Genomic DNA, 19,453 nt, shown 5'->3' on the forward strand with positions numbered 1-19,453 from the left:
CTATCCCTTAGCGTGACATGCAGAACGACAAGAGAGCAAAAAGTTTTCCAGAACATCCATATAATTGCTTATACAGAGAGCAACTCTAGGTTTTAGACGTCTCCGGACTGTAAAACTCTGTAATAGAAGAAACGTGATTAAACGCACGTAAGCGAGTTCATTTATGTGACGGACCGCTTGGTGCGCATCTGTTTTTCTTCCGGGTTGGTGTAACTCTGTTAGACTAGCCACCGTTAGCTAGCCTACAGCTGTAGGTGTGTCACTCTACAGTAACGTTAGTTACCACGGAGCGCTTTTAGGCACAAAGTGCCATTTATGCGTCGTCCCTGAGCAGCTCCGTGACGAGGGAGAGAATGGCGGCAGCGTTACTGTCTGAGACGGAGATCCAACACCGCTCTATGGCGGAGGAAGATCCGAACGGGAACGAACACGGCGCGGCCGCACGCAGTAGCGCTCCCCGCTGGGGACCGCAGCACGCCGGAGCCCGCCAGCTCGCCCAGCTCTACTCCCCCGGTAAGACCATGCAGACTGAACACCAGCTCTACTCCCCCGGTAAGACCATACAGACTGAACACCAGCTCTACTCCCCCGGTAAGACCATACAGACTGAACACCAGCTCTACTCCCCCGGTAAGACCATACAGACTGAACACCAGCTCTACTCCCCCGGTAAGACCATACAGACTGAACACCAGCTCTACTCCCCCGGTAAGACCATACAGACTGAACACCAGCTCTACTCCCCCGGTAAGACCATACAGACTGAACACCAGCTCTACTCCCCCGGTAAGACCATACAGACTGAACACCAGCTCTACTCCCCCGGTAAGACCATGCAGACTGAACACCAGCTCTATTCCCCCGGTAAGACCATACAGACTGAACACCAGCTCTATTCCCCCGGTAAGACCATGCAGACTGAACACCAGCTCTATTCCCCCGGTAAGACCATGCAGACTGAAACCAGTTATATTCCTGTAGTAAGACCATGCAGAATGAACACCAGCTCTATTCCTGTAGTAAGACCATACAGACTGAACACCAGCTCTACTCCCCCAGTAAGGCCATACAGACTGAACACCAGCACTATTCCCGTAGTAAGACCATGCAGACTGAAACCAGTTATATTCCCCCGGTAAGACCATGCAGACTGAACACCAGCTCTACTCCCCAGTAAGACCATGCAGACTGAACACCAGCTCTATTCCCGTAGTAAGGCCATACAGACTGAACACCAGCTCTATTCCCGTAGTAAGACCATGCAGACTGAACACCAGCGCTATTCTCGTATTAAGACCATGCAGAATGAACACCAGCTCTACTCCCCCAGTAAGACCATGCAGACTGAACACCAGCTCTACTCCCCCAGTAAGACCATGCAGACTGAACACCAGCTCTATTCTCGTAGTAAGACCATGCAGACTGAACACCAGCTCTACTCCCCCAGTAAGACCATACAGACTGAACACCAGCTCTATTACACAATTTTCCTCATACAGTGTGTTGATAAAACCAAACACTAAATGTTAGCAATGTTAGAACCAACACTGAAACGGCGTGTGTTATGTTACACTTTAGGCAAGTTTCATTAAGGTGATATTTATTTTTATAAAGCACTTTTAACACTAGAAATGGTCTGATTTATAGCTACCTATTGAGGAAAAAACCCCTGAGAGAACACGTAACAAACTCCAGGATGAACCATCAATCCTCTAATACACTGTAATCTAAAGGCAGATAAGGTGTAATTACATCTGTTATGAGCATATTGTGAATAATAATAGTTATTAGGTGAGCATCAGAAAGTCACAGGAGCAGTTCAATATGCAACCATCACAACATCATCTTAAATAAAAAACCAGAGACAAAAAAAGGGATATATTGCCAAATGCTGTAAATGTAAATATTTTGTGATGTAGGTTATACTCTAACCCTGTTACTGACCTTGCTGTTAAATCATCTGGTTTATGATGGGAGTGTAGTTCAAGGCGCTTATGACACACACCAGCTGTCACGTTACTGCATAGAAAAAATGCTACTGTTTCAGTGCAGTGTACAACTTGTCAGGTCTTAATGTGATCAGAAACACTATCAGTTAACTACTTGTTGCCTCTTTCTTTTTCACAACATTACAGGCATTTATTCATTTCGTTAACTCTTCCCATGTTGGAACAATGACCAAAAGTGTTTTAATCACTGTTTTAAAAACAGATTTCACTTTAAGCTTAATGGAAAACATTGTTCTTGCATCCCAGTGTCATAGGATTAGTAGCAGTAAGAAAAAGGCCAGAGTCACATTTATTAGAGAAGACTGCATTCACATTTCACATTTTCGTCTCCTGTTGGACCTTGGAGACTTTGTGTTGTTGCCAGAGCGGGTAGTTGCTTTAAGCGCAGTAAAGAATAAAAATCAGTTTAATTTGGAATGCTATTAGGACTGATAATGATCTCTCAGTTTTAAGAGTGTTCATCTCCAGGCAGTGCAACTATGCAACCAGTACATCAGGCTTGTGCCTCCACTGGCAGGCCCTGTTAATTATTTTGGGGGAGTGTGGGGTGGGCAAGTGGAGGGCTGCGTCGCAGGGTTAATAAGTTAATGGGTAATACATGTCTCTGTTGACGAGAGCACCGGGGATGGAAATTTTGGATGAACAGGGTCACACACACACACACACACACACACACACACACACACACACACACACACACACACACACTTCACCCCCACAGTGAGGTAGTTGTTTGAGATGGTTATTTATAGAAGTGATGCACTATGTGATTAACATGGCATGCACATTCAGATTTAAATGCTGGCCTTTTTATAACTCGTTCATCCATTTCTCCAAGCTCTAGTGTTGGCAGGGTTAAGGATATGTGCTGGTTTGAAATGCTCTCTTGCTTCAAGTTGAACAAAAATGAAACTCATTAAATATGTTTATTATAAAAAATACATGGTGTGTGCTTTGCAAGTATACATTGCTATTGTAGTGACAGAGGAGTTTTGTTTCTCACTCTCATGTTCCGCATCACGTTAATAAGGCATTTCTGTGACCCAGAAATTAAGGAGACAACAAAAAAGGCCTCAAATTTGTACAGTGCAGCGCACGTACCAGTTCGGCACAGTTAGAGGAAAGGTTGCAAAAAAGGTCATTTCAGCTTGTGATGAAATGTTTATAGTGTTATTGGCTTTAGATCGTTTACTATACAGACACAGTATTAGATCTTTAACACTTACCATGATAATCTCATTCATAAAACATTAGTTTGCTAATTCTGCTGGCTGTTGTCGTCGCAGTGCCGTAATTTCAGTACAGAATGTTGTCTAATAGTTTGAAATTGACTGTAGTACCAGTAAGTACTCATGCCTGTAACTGAGCTTTACCTGCTAACTAATTACACCATTTTCATGCAGGAATCCACAAAGACAGCATCAGCTAGTCAGTGATCTCTCACATGATGGTACAGGTGGCAGGATTTGCATGAAATTTGAAACGTTTCAATCAGATGTTTGTTAGAGTCTACGACATATGATGAGTACAAGCCGGACAAACCGACGCATTAAGGGTGAACAGAATCTCATTACAAAATAAACGATGGACACCATTAAAGATTCATATGAAAGTCATTCGGGTTGGAATTGACCTTTAAGGCAACCTCATGCCTTAGATTCAAACCTTCCCATGTAAAGCTTCAGGGTGTCATTACATTGCTGTTAAAGTATTAAACATGGACAGCTCGGTTGTGACCTCGGTGCTTTGAGAGGAAAGAGGAATGGAGCAACCTGGACCACTGGACTTTATATCAGCAGCTACTTCAGAGGTGGTGAGTGTGTGTTTTACCCAGATGAAGAGGCTCTGGGGTGACACAGGATTGATGAGGGTTTTTGTCTGTTTGATGGCGTCTCCGCCTCATTACTGCTATCCCAGGAAAGTTGAACAGCTGGACACCGCTTCTCACCATATGTCTGAATCTCACGCATCGCTCACTGTGCCGTGTGCTACTTTAGCCCACCATATAGATTTAATATGAAACGAACACGATTCCACTGGTTATTTGATTCCTCATCTGGTTCCTTTGTGTGGGTGCCGGCCGTTGTGCATGCGTTCTCTTAGTCAGTGTAACGGTGTGATAATATCAAGGAATATCGGTGCAAAGGGCCAAAATCCTTTACATTTGCTTTGCATTAAGGCTTAAAGCTGTCGATCGTAGCCGTGTACATCAGGATGATTCTGTATGAGACGTTTTTACTCTCACCGCGTTAATATTGTCCAGCAACAGGTTGTGAGGGAATCATTTGTTTCTATATATATTTAAGAAACCAAGTGAATGTATAATTCTAAACAGAACTAACTAGCAAAGTATATAAGAAATGGATTGGTCTGAATTTTGGTGTATAGACAGTTTAGTGAAATGCTCCATACACTGATTTACTAATGCATGTGGATCTGCTGCTTATCAGTGTGTTAAACACTGCAGTGTTTGATTATGGTTCGTATTGTGGAGATAAGATAACCGAATGTCAATATCTCTTATCACTTTGCTTGGAGAAACCCTTTCCCTTTGTGTTGTGAGTGGGAAAGCCACATGTGGCTGTAAATGTGTTTCAGTGCAGTAATCAGTCTCTCAGTGAGTCACATGTTAAACAGTCATACATCAGGCTGAGTGAATGTAGGCCAACTGTCCATTCTGAGCTGCACTCATAAGTCAGATATGGCACAGTCTGAATGTAGATCATACTTTAGCCTGCTTTAAGGCTGGCTTCCAGAAGGTTTAGAAACATTTAACATCAGCGACGCTGAGCAGGAATGTCTCACACACACACACACATTTATTATTTGTTTTTAGAAGAGCATTTTCATTTCCTCAGAATATTTTAGATCCTGTAGTGAGGTTTCTTTTTTTCCTTTAACTATATATTGTAACGTGAAGTCTAACCTATAATTTAAGAGAGTTTAATAATCATAAGTTTTAGTAATAAATTGAATACCTTTCTTGCTGTGAATGTGCTGTCGAATTCTGAAGCAGCTGATAAAAAAAATAAAAAATTCTGGAAATTTTTGATTAGAAAGGAGATTTTTTTTGTCACATGAACAGGAAAATCCAGGTTGTGTTTTTTTTAAGCAACATTTAGGAGACTGAATGCAGCTTAAAAAAGCTTGTTGAATGGATTTAACCTTTAGCATTTAAATGCGCACTTTGGTTCCACATGATTGAGTTCAGTCACATTAACACAATTCATTTAGATCTAACATGATTTAAGTGTGTAGGTGTGGTTTTTTTTTTTTTTTTTTGGTTTGTTTGTTTAATAGCCCTAAAGGAAATGAGACATCGCTGGTGTGTTGCAACAGACAGATGCTTCAAGCCCCTAAATTGAATCCTATATTTATACTTTGCATCAGCAGCAACATTCTCCTAAGATTTCACAATGTTATTGGTTTACTCTAATAATCTATGGATTAATCATAAAAATTACATAAAAATATTACATTTCATGATTAATCCATAGATTATTAGACGCATAATACTCTGTCTACGAGTCTCTATAAACATTTTGTTTTTCATCTGTTTTCTTTTTCCCCCCTCAATAAGCCAATGTCGTTGGTAGTCTGATCAGTCAGGAGAGAGTAAATGAATGAAAGAATCTGTGAGAATTCGCTCCCTTCTGACTTATTGTCTCTAACACTGTAGCTTGACTCTGGTTCGATGAGCTTTCTTGTGTTAAATAATTCACACAAATGCTTGTGATTGGTCGCAACAGAGGATTTGCTGCAGAAGTCGAGCAGGTTCACGAGTCCCTGAACCACAGGCTACTTTTTCATACGTTGATCGGTTCTGCAACAGTATTTATTTGAGATGCGGTTGGTCTGTGAAATACTTATTCTGGGTCCACATCTTCAGCATGAGCACTGCAGTGATGACTTGGGTATTGCGTGTGAAAACTATACGTTTTCGTTGTCAGATGAGAAACATGCTGTTTTTTCTACCTGCTGCCTTTTACATAGCCATGCAGATCCTGTTCCTCTTCTGAAAAACCATCAATGTCCCAGGTTGCAGAAGACACAGGGTTTAGATTGTTATCGTGGACATGGGTTAGAGAAAGCTTCCTCTACACTGTTATCCCTGTTTTGGGCTGCAAGCAGGAAGTGACAAGAAAAGAGGGAAAAAATATAAGATTTTTGAAGTTCTGTTTCTTGCGCTATGGGATTGGGCTCAAGGGTGTGTTACAGCTCTGTAGTCAGACAGAGCAGGAGGTAGGTGGATATTTATGCATGAAAGTGTTGCTTTGTTAAAGGCAGATTAAAAAGCTGCACAGGAAGCAGTGTCCCTATTTGAAGTGTATAAACTCAAACATGTTGACCAGCTCAGGCACTTTCTAATTCAGCGAGAGCTCAACTCTGCCCCCCTGTCAGTGCCAGGCTAAGGCCGCTTGCATCCACGCCACATTCTGTTCTGCATGTGCCATGTACAGTCAGCCAGGGCTGACTGAGCTGATGAATAATTTAACCCCCCACCTTTCCTCCAGACCTGTGTGACACACGTAGGCCACCTCTGGATTCCTGACCTCAGGGTCAGTAGGTCATCGGTCCAGGACCCAGCTGGGTTCTAGGCTCACCTCGTGTACACCTGAGCTGACTGGGTGACTTGGGCACTAGAGGTGGGTGGACAAAAATAACATTTCACTTGATACTTGAAGACATTTTTACGATGTTCTGCATCATCATACACAGTGCCCTCTGAAGTATTGGGCTGGCAAAGCCAATTCTGTTGCTTTTTATGTACACTGAAAACATTTGGCTTTGAGATTCAGAACTTTTGTTTCCTGATCTTAACATCTAGATTTGTCAATAATAGTATCATTGTTATTATTTTTATAATTGTGTATATATATAAGTAATAGTTATTGTTGATAATAGTAAATAACATTTTAATATTTAGTTGTTTATTCCTGGCTTCACCAAACACTAAAACTAACAAACTTCACCAACATTTTTCTCATCATAGTTAAAGAAGCTCACGGTGTCCTTCAGATGTTGCTTGTTTTAAAGACTTTCAGTCTTCATTGTAATCTTCAGGCAGTGAAGTTTATGCTATGGGTTAAGGTCTGCTGATTGCCTTGGCTTTAAATGTTTTGGATCATTGTCTTGCAGCATGATGGAGTTCCTCCAAATTAGATCGGATGCATTTCTTGTAAACTGACAGGCACAATGTTTCTGTAGACTTCAGAATTCATTCTGATTTTACCATCATGAGTTACATCATCAATAAGGATTAGTGATTTTGTTCCAGAAGCAGCCATGTAAGCCCAAGCCATTACACTACCCCCACCATGCTTGACCATGTTGTGGATCATCCACAGATCCTTTCTTTTTCCACACTTTCTTCACTCTGGTAATCTTGGTTGTGGCTCAATGCTGTCTATGTCTTGCTTCTGTGGTGTGGCCTCTATATTTCTTCAAAACCATGGATTGTGATACCCTCACTCTATTGTTTTGGAGGTTTTCTTGTAACAGCTCTTGCATAGCTACGGTCATCAGCTGCGGCAGTTATCTTCAGCCGATCTGTCTGATGTCTGGTTGTTGGTACATCAGTGGTTTGTTTCTTTTTCAGGAGAGTCCATATTGTTGTGTTGGCTATGTTAAAGGCCTGGGCAGTTTCTTTTCAGCCAAAATGGCTTCATGGTTTTCATGTTGATTCCTTTTAACAACAGTTGCTGTCTTCACACCGAAACCCAGAGCTTTAAACAAAGTGTAGACATTCAGAGCTATGATAGTTTGGAGAAAATGGCAGGGTCCAGAGAAAAGCTAAAAAATTTTTGTTGTTGTTGTACACACGTCAGTGTAAATATCAGAAAATCAAAGCTGAGCTTCTGATTGAACATCTTATATTAAGAATGTCTTCAGTATACAGAACATTCAGAAGAATTGGCCTTGCTGTCTCAGTGCTTTCAGAGGAGACCGTGTGGGATAGCTAACAATCTGCAAGGAACAACGCTTGAAAGTCAAAAACATTAAGAACTATGCAAATATATAAACCTGTATATAAACCTGTACACATTCATTTAAAGGCACAAACGCATTAGTCAGCATGTGGTCTGTGTATACTCTATACTTGTAAAAGATTTTCTTAGTTTCTCTTTAAAACAAATGCTGCACACAAGTCGAGACAGCTAAACACATTAGGCCTGAAACCACACAGCCTGTTATTAATATTTGATGGAGCGCTATATTAGCTTTTCCAGGAACTTCAGGTGACTTTGTGGCAGTTGGGGATGGTGACTGTAGGAAACCTGTATAATTACTATTATCTGAATTCCATTTCTGAGCTTTTTACTCCCTGTGCGTTCTTCAATCAACTCTGTATTTAGTACCAAGTTCTCAGAGAAGTGGCCCCACTGTGTGTTTTTTTTTTTTTTTATATTTAAAAATCCACTTCACTGTTCATTTTTAGTCACAGACTAACATCACATCACGTTATCTCAGATCCATATTTGATTCTGATTTTCAGAAAGTCTGCTCTTTATGAGAGGAAAACTGGCTGGAGGCAACACAACAAAGGGACGCCAAGGGTTTGGACACATAATGTCACTGCTGAGAGTTTTCTCTGTGTCTTAGGAGGTTACTTGCTTGCCAGAAGATAAGTTGTGGCCTTTGTTAGGGTCAGTATAGACCAGAGGTGACAAGTCTTATCAAGAAAAGGCTGGCTTAAGTGCAACCAAGATGATGCTACACCTGCATCTACTGAAAGCCAAGATCAGCTGATTTAAACAATGGAATCAGGTGTAGTTCTTGCTTGATTGGACATCTGACGTTTTTTGTGGAAGAGATTAGACACCACCGGTCCAGCGTCAGCCAATTCATTAGTGGACAACATTACATGGCAAAATCAAAATCATGAATGGGCTGAAACTGAAAACAAATGGAACCGCAATATCCTTTTCCTATCAAACTGGGACACCGTTCTTTCAACTACAGAATGAGAAACTTTAAAAAAAAAAAAAAAATCTTTACAAAATCATATATAAAAATTACTTCCTCCAGTTTTAGATTTGGCAGATGATTAAAAAAACTCACTCTTAATCTGTGTGAGGTTGAATCACATATGACTGCAGGTGTTTATTAGACCCTAGCTGACCATGTCTGAAAAACAAGGTTTATTCACGGTGCGTTCATGCCATTGTATTTTATTCATTATTCTTGGTCAGTAGCTATGACCTGTTTGTAACTATGGGCACCTTCCACTTTATTAGCAAGACCTGTACACCTGCTCCTTCATGCAATTTCCAGTCAGCAAGGAATCAGAAGCTACAGTATGCACAGGTTCACTGAAACCAGAGAGATGTACATATTAAAAGACCAGGTCATGTTGACTCATGTGGGCTTGAGAACAATGTAACCTTAGATTCCTCTTCTTGACTGAATAGAATCAAACCGGATGCATGATTTGATGCACTTTACTGCTACACCATGGGCTGATTGAGAACACTTGGATGAACAAGCATATATACAGACGTTGCAGGTTAATGAAGATGAATGAATGAATTTTTCATATTTCATTTGGATTAATTAGACACTTTTTTCTTTCTAAAAGGATCAACTCCACATTCACCGTGACCCTGATGAAGATAAAGCGTTCAGTGAGAATGAATGATTATTTGTTTTTCTCTGTGTTTATGGTGTGTGATTAGCGCCACCCCTAGTACCACCATTGCAAATTTTAAATATTGGAAAAATGCTTGTATTTGTCACTTCCACACTATCCATATCTCTGTTTCTCCCAGAGTGTGTTCTCTGTGGTAGGAAGACAGTTGCGCAGTGTTGAGTCCTGTGCGCACTGTACGTTATGACAAATCCTGCTATTTCTCTGAAATCTCGTCACCGAGACTTCAGACCAGGCTGCCTTTTGTTTAGCAGATCAGGTAACATTTCAAAATTTATACAGCAGACACAAACTGTGCCTGTGCGCACATCCCAGGTTGAGTTGTCCACTGAGATCAGATGAAAGTATCAGGGCATGTGACTGATCCATTTGTGTTGATCAGGGGAATTCTTACCTTCCTCCCTTTCTTTTTGAATCTCTCTCTCTCACACACACACACATACGCTTCAGCATCTCTTCCTGACCCACTTTCTCTCTGTCCCCACCCAAGTCCCATTTGAAGACAGGTCTAATGAGGTCTGGCCAAGGGATATGCATGTGTCTGTCTCTTTCACAAATGCTTCACATTTTCTGCACCCCAATCCACAGCATTTCTTGACGCTCACATGTAGATGTCCTGCCATTTCCAAGGAGGTGAAGTGCTGACAGAACGGCTCATTTATGGCATGTTGGCAGGCTTGAAGGCTGCTATTCTGGGCTTTTGAGGCGCCTATTGTTCCACCTCTCCGGAGGAGGTACGAGCTGCTCTTTCAGAGGCACGGCTGTGCCGAGAACGCAGGCCACCAGCACTCAGTCAGGAGAAAAGCGTCCTTTGTTGGCTCGGGACAGAGACAGTGCCAGACACACATCTCGACTCTGTTCAAAGAGCACCTCCCTGTTCACACTCGCTGACTTCTGCTGGCATGGCAGCTGAGAAACTCTCAGCATACACCCAAAACACAAGGACCGCGCTTGTTTTATTCTTGTTGGCCAGCAGGTGCAATTTCTTTCAAATTTAAAATAATCTACAGATGCAGAAAAGAGTGTAGCTGTACCTCAGAATTTCACCAGTAAATATTTAATCCAAGTCTGTCATTTATAATGCAAAGCTTGAGTTAGAGATTTATCCAGAGTTTTAGCATGTCACTTTGTACGGATGGTGGCGGCAGGATTAGTGTTTGTTGAGATTGGTACAGTTGCTATTAAGCACATTCAGCCCCCAGATACCACAACACGTCTATTCGGGCTAAATATTAAATATGTGTTTGTCACTGAGAACGATTGCTTTCAAACCCAATAACTGCAAGCCTTAAATTATTTACTGCAACTCACAACTCTGAATGAAAAAAACCATGAAAAACGTTTTAGTAAACATCTGAGCCTATTTTCTGAGGGTTTACTCAGTCCCATTATTTCAGTGGGCTGTTAGTTATCAGTGACATGAACCCACCCCTGCTAAGTTCCCCCCACCTCTCCCTTTTCACAACAAAGCTGGATGAGTTGCACTATATGTGAAAGTTTCTTTCCATTGACAGAGATATGGGAGTTTTTTTTTTTGCTCAGTATGCATGGGTTGAGGAAAAGCCAGCTTAAGGAGGAGGCCATGTTTCAATCTGCTGTAGAAGGCTGCAGATGTTAAGTGGGTGAGAGAGTGAGCAGGAACACCATTAGCATTTACAGGGTGTTGTTTGGCACTCGAGCCACCCCTCTGTGTCGAATCAGGCATTGTTGATTAATTTCAGCCTATTAGCACCCCCCTCCTCCTCATCCTCCCACCTCTTCTCACCCCTCCCAGGTTAATTCCCCATGCCAGCGAGCAGCGAAGGGGGCCATGGGTGTGAGCGATCGTCACAGGGGTTTGCTGGCGAGCACATCGTTGTCAGGAGTGTATTAATGAGCATGAGGCTCAGCTCCCGCGGTCAGGGCCACGGCGGCGATGCCGGCTCTGCTGAGGCCTGGCCTAGTTTCTGCCCTCGCCGGGGAGCACGAGGATCCACGACTGATGCTGATCACCTGACAGCAGCCCCACTGCTGCACATGTTCATGTGTTTGTGTGTAAGTGTACGCAGTAGACTGATGGCAAGTGCGAGAGCGGCTAAATGGCTCTCTCGTTTCGTTTTTCTGTCTCTGAATAATTCGCCGAGTGTCAAAGGAAGGTGTTTGGCACAGTGTTGTGTCTCATCAGCTCTTTATCTTGTAGCACTTCCCTCGTGAGCATCGATTGACCAACGTGAACAGCTGCGCTATCGTGCCTGGACACTCTGCAGGGTGTTTATAACAATAAAAATGACACTGCGGTAGGAAACCTTTTTTTTACACACACAACAAATGCCCTTTACATTTAATAGAAATGACAAAATTCCAGTAAACACTTGCAAGTCCATTGGATATAAATTTGATCAGTTAAACCTCCCATACCCAAAGAGAAAAGGTTTGCAAAGTTAACTTTAATTAGTTAACAACTTCATTTACTAGGATCTCTTAGCTACACTATCTGAGCAGAAGTTTGTGGACACCTCACCATCACATCATATGTACTTGAACAACCATTTCCAGAGTCATTCCTCCTTCGCTGTTATTAAACTCCACTCTTCTCCTCTAGATTTTGGAGCGTGGCCGTAAGGATTTGCCCTGAGATCCCGGATCCCATCTTTTCTAGATGTGTTCACTGGGGTTGAGGTGAGGGCTCATTGTAAGCTACAGGGGCAGTATCATGCTGGAACATGTTTTTGGCCTCTTGGTGCCATTGAAGAGAACTGTAATGCTGCAGCATATATTGTCTCATATAATTGCATGCTTCTAGCTTTGTGGCAGCAATCTGAGGAAGAATTACATATTCTAGTGGACATCACCAACTGCTCATGTACTTTGTTCCTGATCTCTGTTTTTGGTGTCATTGTCGAATTGTGTGCATGTGGGTGATTTTTTTATCTCAGGCAGAGCTTTCTCAATCACAGGTGACGTTCTACAGCTGTCAGCATGTCATGCTGAAATATATCAGCCCAAATCGATCAAATCTGGAGTGTGTCACGACTGTCACTGATATCGGGGAAAGAAAGAAATACAAGCTGCACTTTATACCATTTTGGGTGTGAAGATTGTGTGTGCTGTAATGCTTCATTCCACTAAAGTGTAAAAAACTAAAAATAACCATATTAGTCAACAGAAAGTAATTTGATGTGGATGCCCAAAAAAAATCACAGAGTAGCTTAACACTGTTAGCCCGTTTATAACATCCGTCCCTAGTCAGACATAATTTGACTGCTTCTCAGGATTATTCTGGCCATGCACTTGTCTAACATGAACAGAACGTGGCTTAGTGGTTAATACGTTTGCCTCGGACCTTCTTTCTCCATCCAGCCGGTCTTGACCTTGTACCCTGACATTGACTGTAGGTTCCCTGTGACCATGACCATATCCCAAGGACCTGCTGCTAAGAAACTGTGTTCATTCTAATGTTGCTGCACGAAATATTGTTTGAACATTCAGTATTCACATACAGTATTTACACTGTTTCTGTTACTGTTTATTGTCTTTTGTGTATTGTATTTTTTGTACTTTTTGTATTGTCTTCTAACTTTTTGTCTACACTGTCTTTTGTCCTGCACTGTCTTTGTCTTGTTTGTCTTGTCCTGCACTGTTTGCACCAGGTTGCACAGATGCACTTTATGTGGCTAAGACTTACTTACTAAGTCCTTAGCCCTGTCTTTGTTTTATGTAGCATCATGGTCCTGGAGAAACGTTGTCTCATGTCACTGTGTACTGCAACAGCTATATGTGGTTGAAATGACAATAAAAGCTTCTTGACTTGTCTTGACTTGATGTGTAGAACAAGCAGTTCACAAAATGTATAGATGTATGGTCAGAATGTAAGAGATGGTAAGAGTGTCTTCTTTGGGACCAAGCCATTAAACAAAACTTTTTTTTTTGTGCGCCTCCCTACAGCACTAACAGAGAAGGTGTGGATGTGTACAAAGGGGAAACATGGACTGGGTTTTGTGAAGATGAAGATAATATAGCACCCACACCTGCTTTCTTCTGAGCACAGTACTTTTTAGCATATGGAGGACATGCAGCAGCATCATCAGCTCAGTCAGGGTCAGCTGAGTACTCAGGTGTCAGGTGTTCGTCTGAAACAGGTGTTACATGGAAGACTATTAACATGTAATAACTGCACAAAGTGAGGGACACCTGCTTCAGCGTGTGGTTCTACACACTTATGGGAACCCTTGTTGTAAGGTGATCATAGACGTGTGTGTAATGACATGGTACGTGAGTGTTCTAGCTGTAGCCTGGTCTATGGGTTGTGTGCTCAGAAATTCTATAAATAACAGCCATCAATATCCTCTTCTCAACCTGCTAGAGCTCTGTGGACTCTCAGGGCGGAGTCTAATGGCATTAAATTTTCAGAAGAGCTGACTCCACTGTGCCACTTTAGAAGAGAGAAACGACGAAAGAGAGTAGTGGGAGAAGAAAAATAGTTTTCGGTCGATAATGACTGAATATGCAAACTAATGAAAATGGAGATGGTGTGCAGGATGGAGAGATGAGGTAGATGCCTGGTGGTCAGGGCTGGACAGGGTGAATAATGTGGCATTGAATCATTCTCTCTCTCTCACTCTGTCTCTCTCTCTCTCTCACTCTGTCTCTCTCTCTCTCTCTCTCTCTCTCTCTCTCTCTCTCTCGTCTTCAGTTGTTGCGGGGTTTTTTGTTCTCAGTTCTTCATTCTGCTATTTAAATGTGTATTCTATTGGACATGTCGGGTGAAAAACATTCCACTTCTTTACCTTCAAAAAAAAAATCATGATTTTTTTATTTTAGAAACATTCATCATGCCATTGGCCGTCTGCACTGTGATACACCATCAAATGTGGTTTGAAGCCTTTGGCATTCATCCTGCTGCTTTTATGTTTTCTTCAGTAGTCACATCATGAGTAAATCCAAAGTTCTGTACCTACTCACGGTCTGCTGTCACTATCTCTCCGATGGGTTTGTTTGGATTTTTCAGCTTAATGACTGCTGATATTTAACAGAAAATAACATTTGTAGCTGGTGAGATGCTGATGGAATAACAGAAACCTAGCCATAAAACAGCTGAGCAGATATTTCTCTAATTACTTTTGGTGCTCTAAAGGTAGGGGGCGACGGCCAAAACGTGTTACGAAGAAGCATGTTGGGGTTGACGGCAGTGTTAGCCAGAGAGTTTCAGCGTATTTCTTTAAAGCTTCTAGTGCTTTTTTTATGGCCCTTCAGGCTGTGGTTAATTCTAGCAGTGCTTCACTTTACAATGTGTCCTGATGCAGTTAACTGCTTTCAACCCCTCACCAGGTTCTGACCAACTATTTTTTTTTTAATGAATCACGACCATGTCTATGAGATCAATCTTGGCTTTAATGAAATATTTTTTCACAATAAACGTTCTCACTGGGACTGCATGTGTGTCGTGTGCAGGTAAACGGCTACAGGAGTGGATCTGCGTAATCTTATGCCTCTCGCTCTTCGCTGTCAACTTCTGCTTCCTCGTCTTCAACTTCTCCACAGTGCCCATCTACAGAATCATCTTTGGCATTGGTAAGTTACTAGCCCTGTATTAATCATGGCATTGTGGGTAATAATTAGTAGAGATGAGTGCTCCAGTTCAATCTGTACATGTTAAAGCTCGTAATCATCTAGCTGAACAACATGCGCTTTGAATTAGTCCAGTGCTGCCACTGAGACCGTGGTGTACGTTGTGTAGGTGCTGTGTGTAGTCTCACTGTGTATATTAGGGAGAAAGACTACGGTCTAACTGTAACCTCTGTGCACCGCTGCTGTATGGTTGCTATTATAAAGTCCAGTTTTGGGGGAAACCAACAGGATGCCTTTTGATTAGTTATAACTGAAGTTAGTTTTGTGTGTCATTATTAACAACACAATCATGAGTGTTCTCATCTGATTTGTTCTGTTTGAAAGGTTTATAGCTTAATTAAGTAGCTGATAGATTTTGAGGTTCCTGCTATGACTATAATTGTTTTTCAGTACTGTTTATTTACCTTGTGGTTTTTCACTTCAATTTAATTGCACAGAAAAGGTGTTTTGTTCTTTCTCTTTCTTTCTCTTTCTTTCTTTTGTTCTTTCTCTTTCTTTCTTTCTTTCATTCTTTCTTTTTCTTTCTTTTGCTCTTTTTTCTTTCTTTTCTCTTTTTTCTTTTTCCTTCCTTTCTTTCTTTTCTCTTTTTTCTTTTTCCTTCCTTTCTTTCTTTCTTTCTTTCTTTCTTTCTTTCTTTCTTTCTTTCTTTCTTTCTTTCTTTCTTTCTTTCTTTCTTTCTTTCTTTCTTTCTTTCTTTTTCTTTTTCTTTCATTTGTTCTTTTTATTTCGTTCTTTCTTTCTTTCACTTTCTTTTTTCTTTCTTCATTTCTCCTTTTCTTCTTTCTTTTCTCTTTTTCTTTCTTTCTTTCTTTCTTTCTTTCTTTCTTTCTTTCTTTCTTTCTTTCTTTCTTTCTTTCTTTCTTTCTTTCTTTCTTTCTTTCTTTCTTTCTTTCTTTCCTTCCTCTTCTATTTTTCTTTACTTTGTTTTCAGGGCCAGTATTTAGGCCCACTTCTGATGTGTGACCTTCACATAACACACTTTCTAGTCACACAGTCTGTTTGTCTTTCTTGTGGCTCAGTGACAGGCATTGTGACTGCAGACTTTGCCTCTGGAGTGGTACATTGGGGAGCCGACACCTGGGGCTCTGTGGACATCCCCATCATAGGGAAGGTGAGTGAGATTCAGAAATGACCAAAACTCTTCCAGACTGTACTAGACCTTAAAATGTATTTATCTTTACTACTTTTCATCCTGTTACTTTGATGATCTGGTGATTTGGTTATGATTAGGTCGTAGAGGTGTAATGATGCACTCTAGTCATGGTTCACTTTAGTTCTCAGTATATTTTCAACAAAACTGAAAAGACTCCTTTTTTATTTCTGATTCATAAACATTGTATTTTTGTCTGTATGAAACTACTGTACATAAATCTACTGCATTTCACTTCCTGACTTGCTTGTCATTTGGAAACTACTGAATAGCGCTCTCTTAAATGGTTATAATGTGGTTATGTAACCATGCAATCTGTAATGTGCATCAGTCAATTCAGATCTGTCTGAATGTGATTTTGACCCTCGTGCTCTCCGGTTTTCAAACAGGGTAATAGCCTTAAAAGTTATACATCCGTACCTTACATTTTGGGCATATGAGGGAGGGATTGGCAAATTAAAAGCTCCAAAGTCCCATGTTTTGGTTGCTTGGAATCTGACTGTAAAAACTGGTAGCTACTGTAATGTAATAACATGGTCTGTGTTTGAGCAGTGTTTCAGCTAGCAGATGTTAGTATTCTGGTCTCATGTTATGTATAAAAGACAATATTAATATTTTCTTCTTGTTTAACCTCAAGGTGGCAGTGTGTAGCAAGTGAGTGGAGATAGATCTGATGGCTTAAATATAATCCTATGCCAACTGTGGAAAATCTTCATTTTGTCAGTGAGGGAATGATTGTTAATCCTATCAGGTGACTATTAATAATAAAAAAGCCTGAACTATTCTTGTCCCAGGCTACTGATTTGTCCTCTATATATCTTCTATGTTAAAGTTAAACATGAATTTAAAATAGAGCTGTTAAGTAGTAAACATTAATAGTTCACACACAGCAAAGTTGTGTTTGAGTTTAAATTCCCTATAACATTGTGATTAACGCCATTTTCGAGAGCCATCCACAATAGTAAGCATGTTTCTTGGGTTCCCCTGCAGACTAGCACATGCATGCTCACTCATTATACATACAGCGTGGGCTCTTAGCATATTAGTGTGTTTGATTTTAACAAATGACCCTGTTTAATTTTCATATCAGCCTTTGCTTTATTGGTCTGTTGTGGTTTACTAGGCTCACAGCAGGATAAAAGAAAATGCCACATCCTCTCAGGGGGGTGTCCCCCATTCCTGTTTCGTACAGCTCCAAGTTGTAACCTCCACCAGTCTCTCACCCCCCGCATGTTGTACCCAACAGGGGGCAGGATTACCCAGGAGAGTCAAATTAATGCAGAGCGTAGTCGCCCTTTTCTCGCCCAATCGGTGAAAAGGTCATCCTCTGTCTGTCCAATTAAAAAGCATCTGGCCCCTGCTTTTTGTACTGGACAGGTAGGAGTGATGAATTTGGGCAAGCTTTTGTATCTCTGGTGACAGAGGTCACTGTGTGGCTGATGGAGGTGGGGAGTGGTGTTAGGACATGCCGAGTCCCTGTAGTGCAGCTTCCAGGCTCCATTCCCCAGTGTTGCTTGTTGCTTTGGGTAATTCTGTGCATGGGCAAAGCTCAAGTGCATTAATGAGCGTGCACAAAGTTACCAAGTGTGGGAATGTCTAGTGATTTTGTAGCCAAGTATGAAAACATTTCAAAACCATGTAACGGACAGTAGAATGTTAACATGATTTAACTATACTCAATATAATCACAAAAACATTGTCCTTTTGATAAGTAAAAAACAAGATAGCTTATTTAATCAATTAAATCATCTACAAAAAATAACCTCCCACATTAGTGCTACACGCAAGTGGGCAGAAGCAAAGACATTTTTGCATTTCTATTATTTTAATTTATTTATTGTTTGTTTATCCACAATCTTTTTTCCCGTTTGCTTGAATTTCGGTCTTCTTTACATTTTGTATGTTACCTCAAAAGTCTTCCATTTTTAATTTAGGTCAAATCTATTCTAATCCTCTTTGTTATGTGTAGGCTCGGTCTAAAGTGTAACAGAATAGCACCATATCACCTGTGTAGTGCACTACAGGCCCAATAGAACAGCAGTAGAGATTTAAAGCACTGACTTGTGTTAAGATGAAGGTTTTGAAACTTTTTAACCTTCAGTGCCATGGTGTGGTGTTTTACATGCTGAGGATAGTGTAGCTGTGCCCAGCAGTGCTCCTGCTAGTTTCCAGTCTGATATTCCTGTTCCAACAACCTAAGCATGGCTCTGGGCTTTTAATGATCTAAAATTGTTGAATTGTCTTTAAACCAGAACAGAAGTAGATGTAGGAGGAGACTGATGTAAAGATACACAAGCCACATGGAGAGATCTCTAACTCTGTAATCTGTGGACATTTCAACAGATCCCAAGAGTTCAATGCCATATTTGTTTAATGCCACTGTCTGTAGCTTTATGGCTGGGAAAAAAAGGACAGTCACATGGACCCAGTGTCTGGGAATTTGAGGGCAAGCCATCTTTGTGTCCTGGAGAGTAGGCCATCTGAACAGCGCTTTCCGGCAGCACCCCTGTGGCCCGGGCCAGCAAGGCCACCTTCTCCGCCCTTTCATCAGCATCCGTCTGTGCTGTTAAACGGCTCGATCCTCTGGGCCGCGGCAAAAGGGAGGACAGGAGAATGGCATTCTTATGGCTCTGCAGCCACCGTGGATCCTTCCACTGTCAAGGATAATTAGGACCTGCCACCTGGGAGTGAGCAGACTTCAAAAAGAGCAGGGGAATTTACGGCCCCTTCAGCACACCGCAAACTAAGACCCTTTAACGGGCACATTAAAGGCGACACTCAGCGGACGGCTATATGCAGCTTTCTGTCCACGCGTTCAAACCAAAAAACCAACTTGAGGGAGAGTTGCTAATGAGCATGATTAAACGGGCTCTTAAGAGTGACGAGCAAGAGAGGGAGAGACGGATAAAATGAAACGGATTGCTCCAGTGGGTGTCGGGTTAAAAGTAGGGGGGCCAGACTCCCATCAGCCTCTGCGTTGCCAGGGCAATCCGGTGATGGAAGTCATGATTAGGCAGAAGGCGGCCAAGGCGAGGCAGG

At 41.5% G+C, this 19,453-nt stretch overlaps 1 protein-coding gene across 1 annotated transcript in view; it reads left to right on the forward strand.

Annotated features, from left to right (window-relative positions):
* Positions 1 to 19,453, forward strand: part of si:ch211-212o1.2 (uncharacterized protein LOC492735 homolog) — a 34,784-nt gene continuing 15,331 nt past the window's right edge. The window contains exons 1-3 of the mRNA XM_027161799.2: positions 1 to 513; positions 15,088 to 15,207; positions 16,284 to 16,375. Coding sequence (XP_027017600.2) covers positions 354 to 513; positions 15,088 to 15,207; positions 16,284 to 16,375 — 372 coding nt within the window. The 5' untranslated portion in view covers positions 1 to 353. The remainder of the gene's footprint in view (positions 514 to 15,087; positions 15,208 to 16,283; positions 16,376 to 19,453) is intronic.

This window comes from Tachysurus fulvidraco, chromosome 13 (genome assembly GCF_022655615.1).
Source record: "Tachysurus fulvidraco isolate hzauxx_2018 chromosome 13, HZAU_PFXX_2.0, whole genome shotgun sequence".
Lineage (NCBI taxonomy): Eukaryota > Metazoa > Chordata > Actinopteri > Siluriformes > Bagridae > Tachysurus > Tachysurus fulvidraco.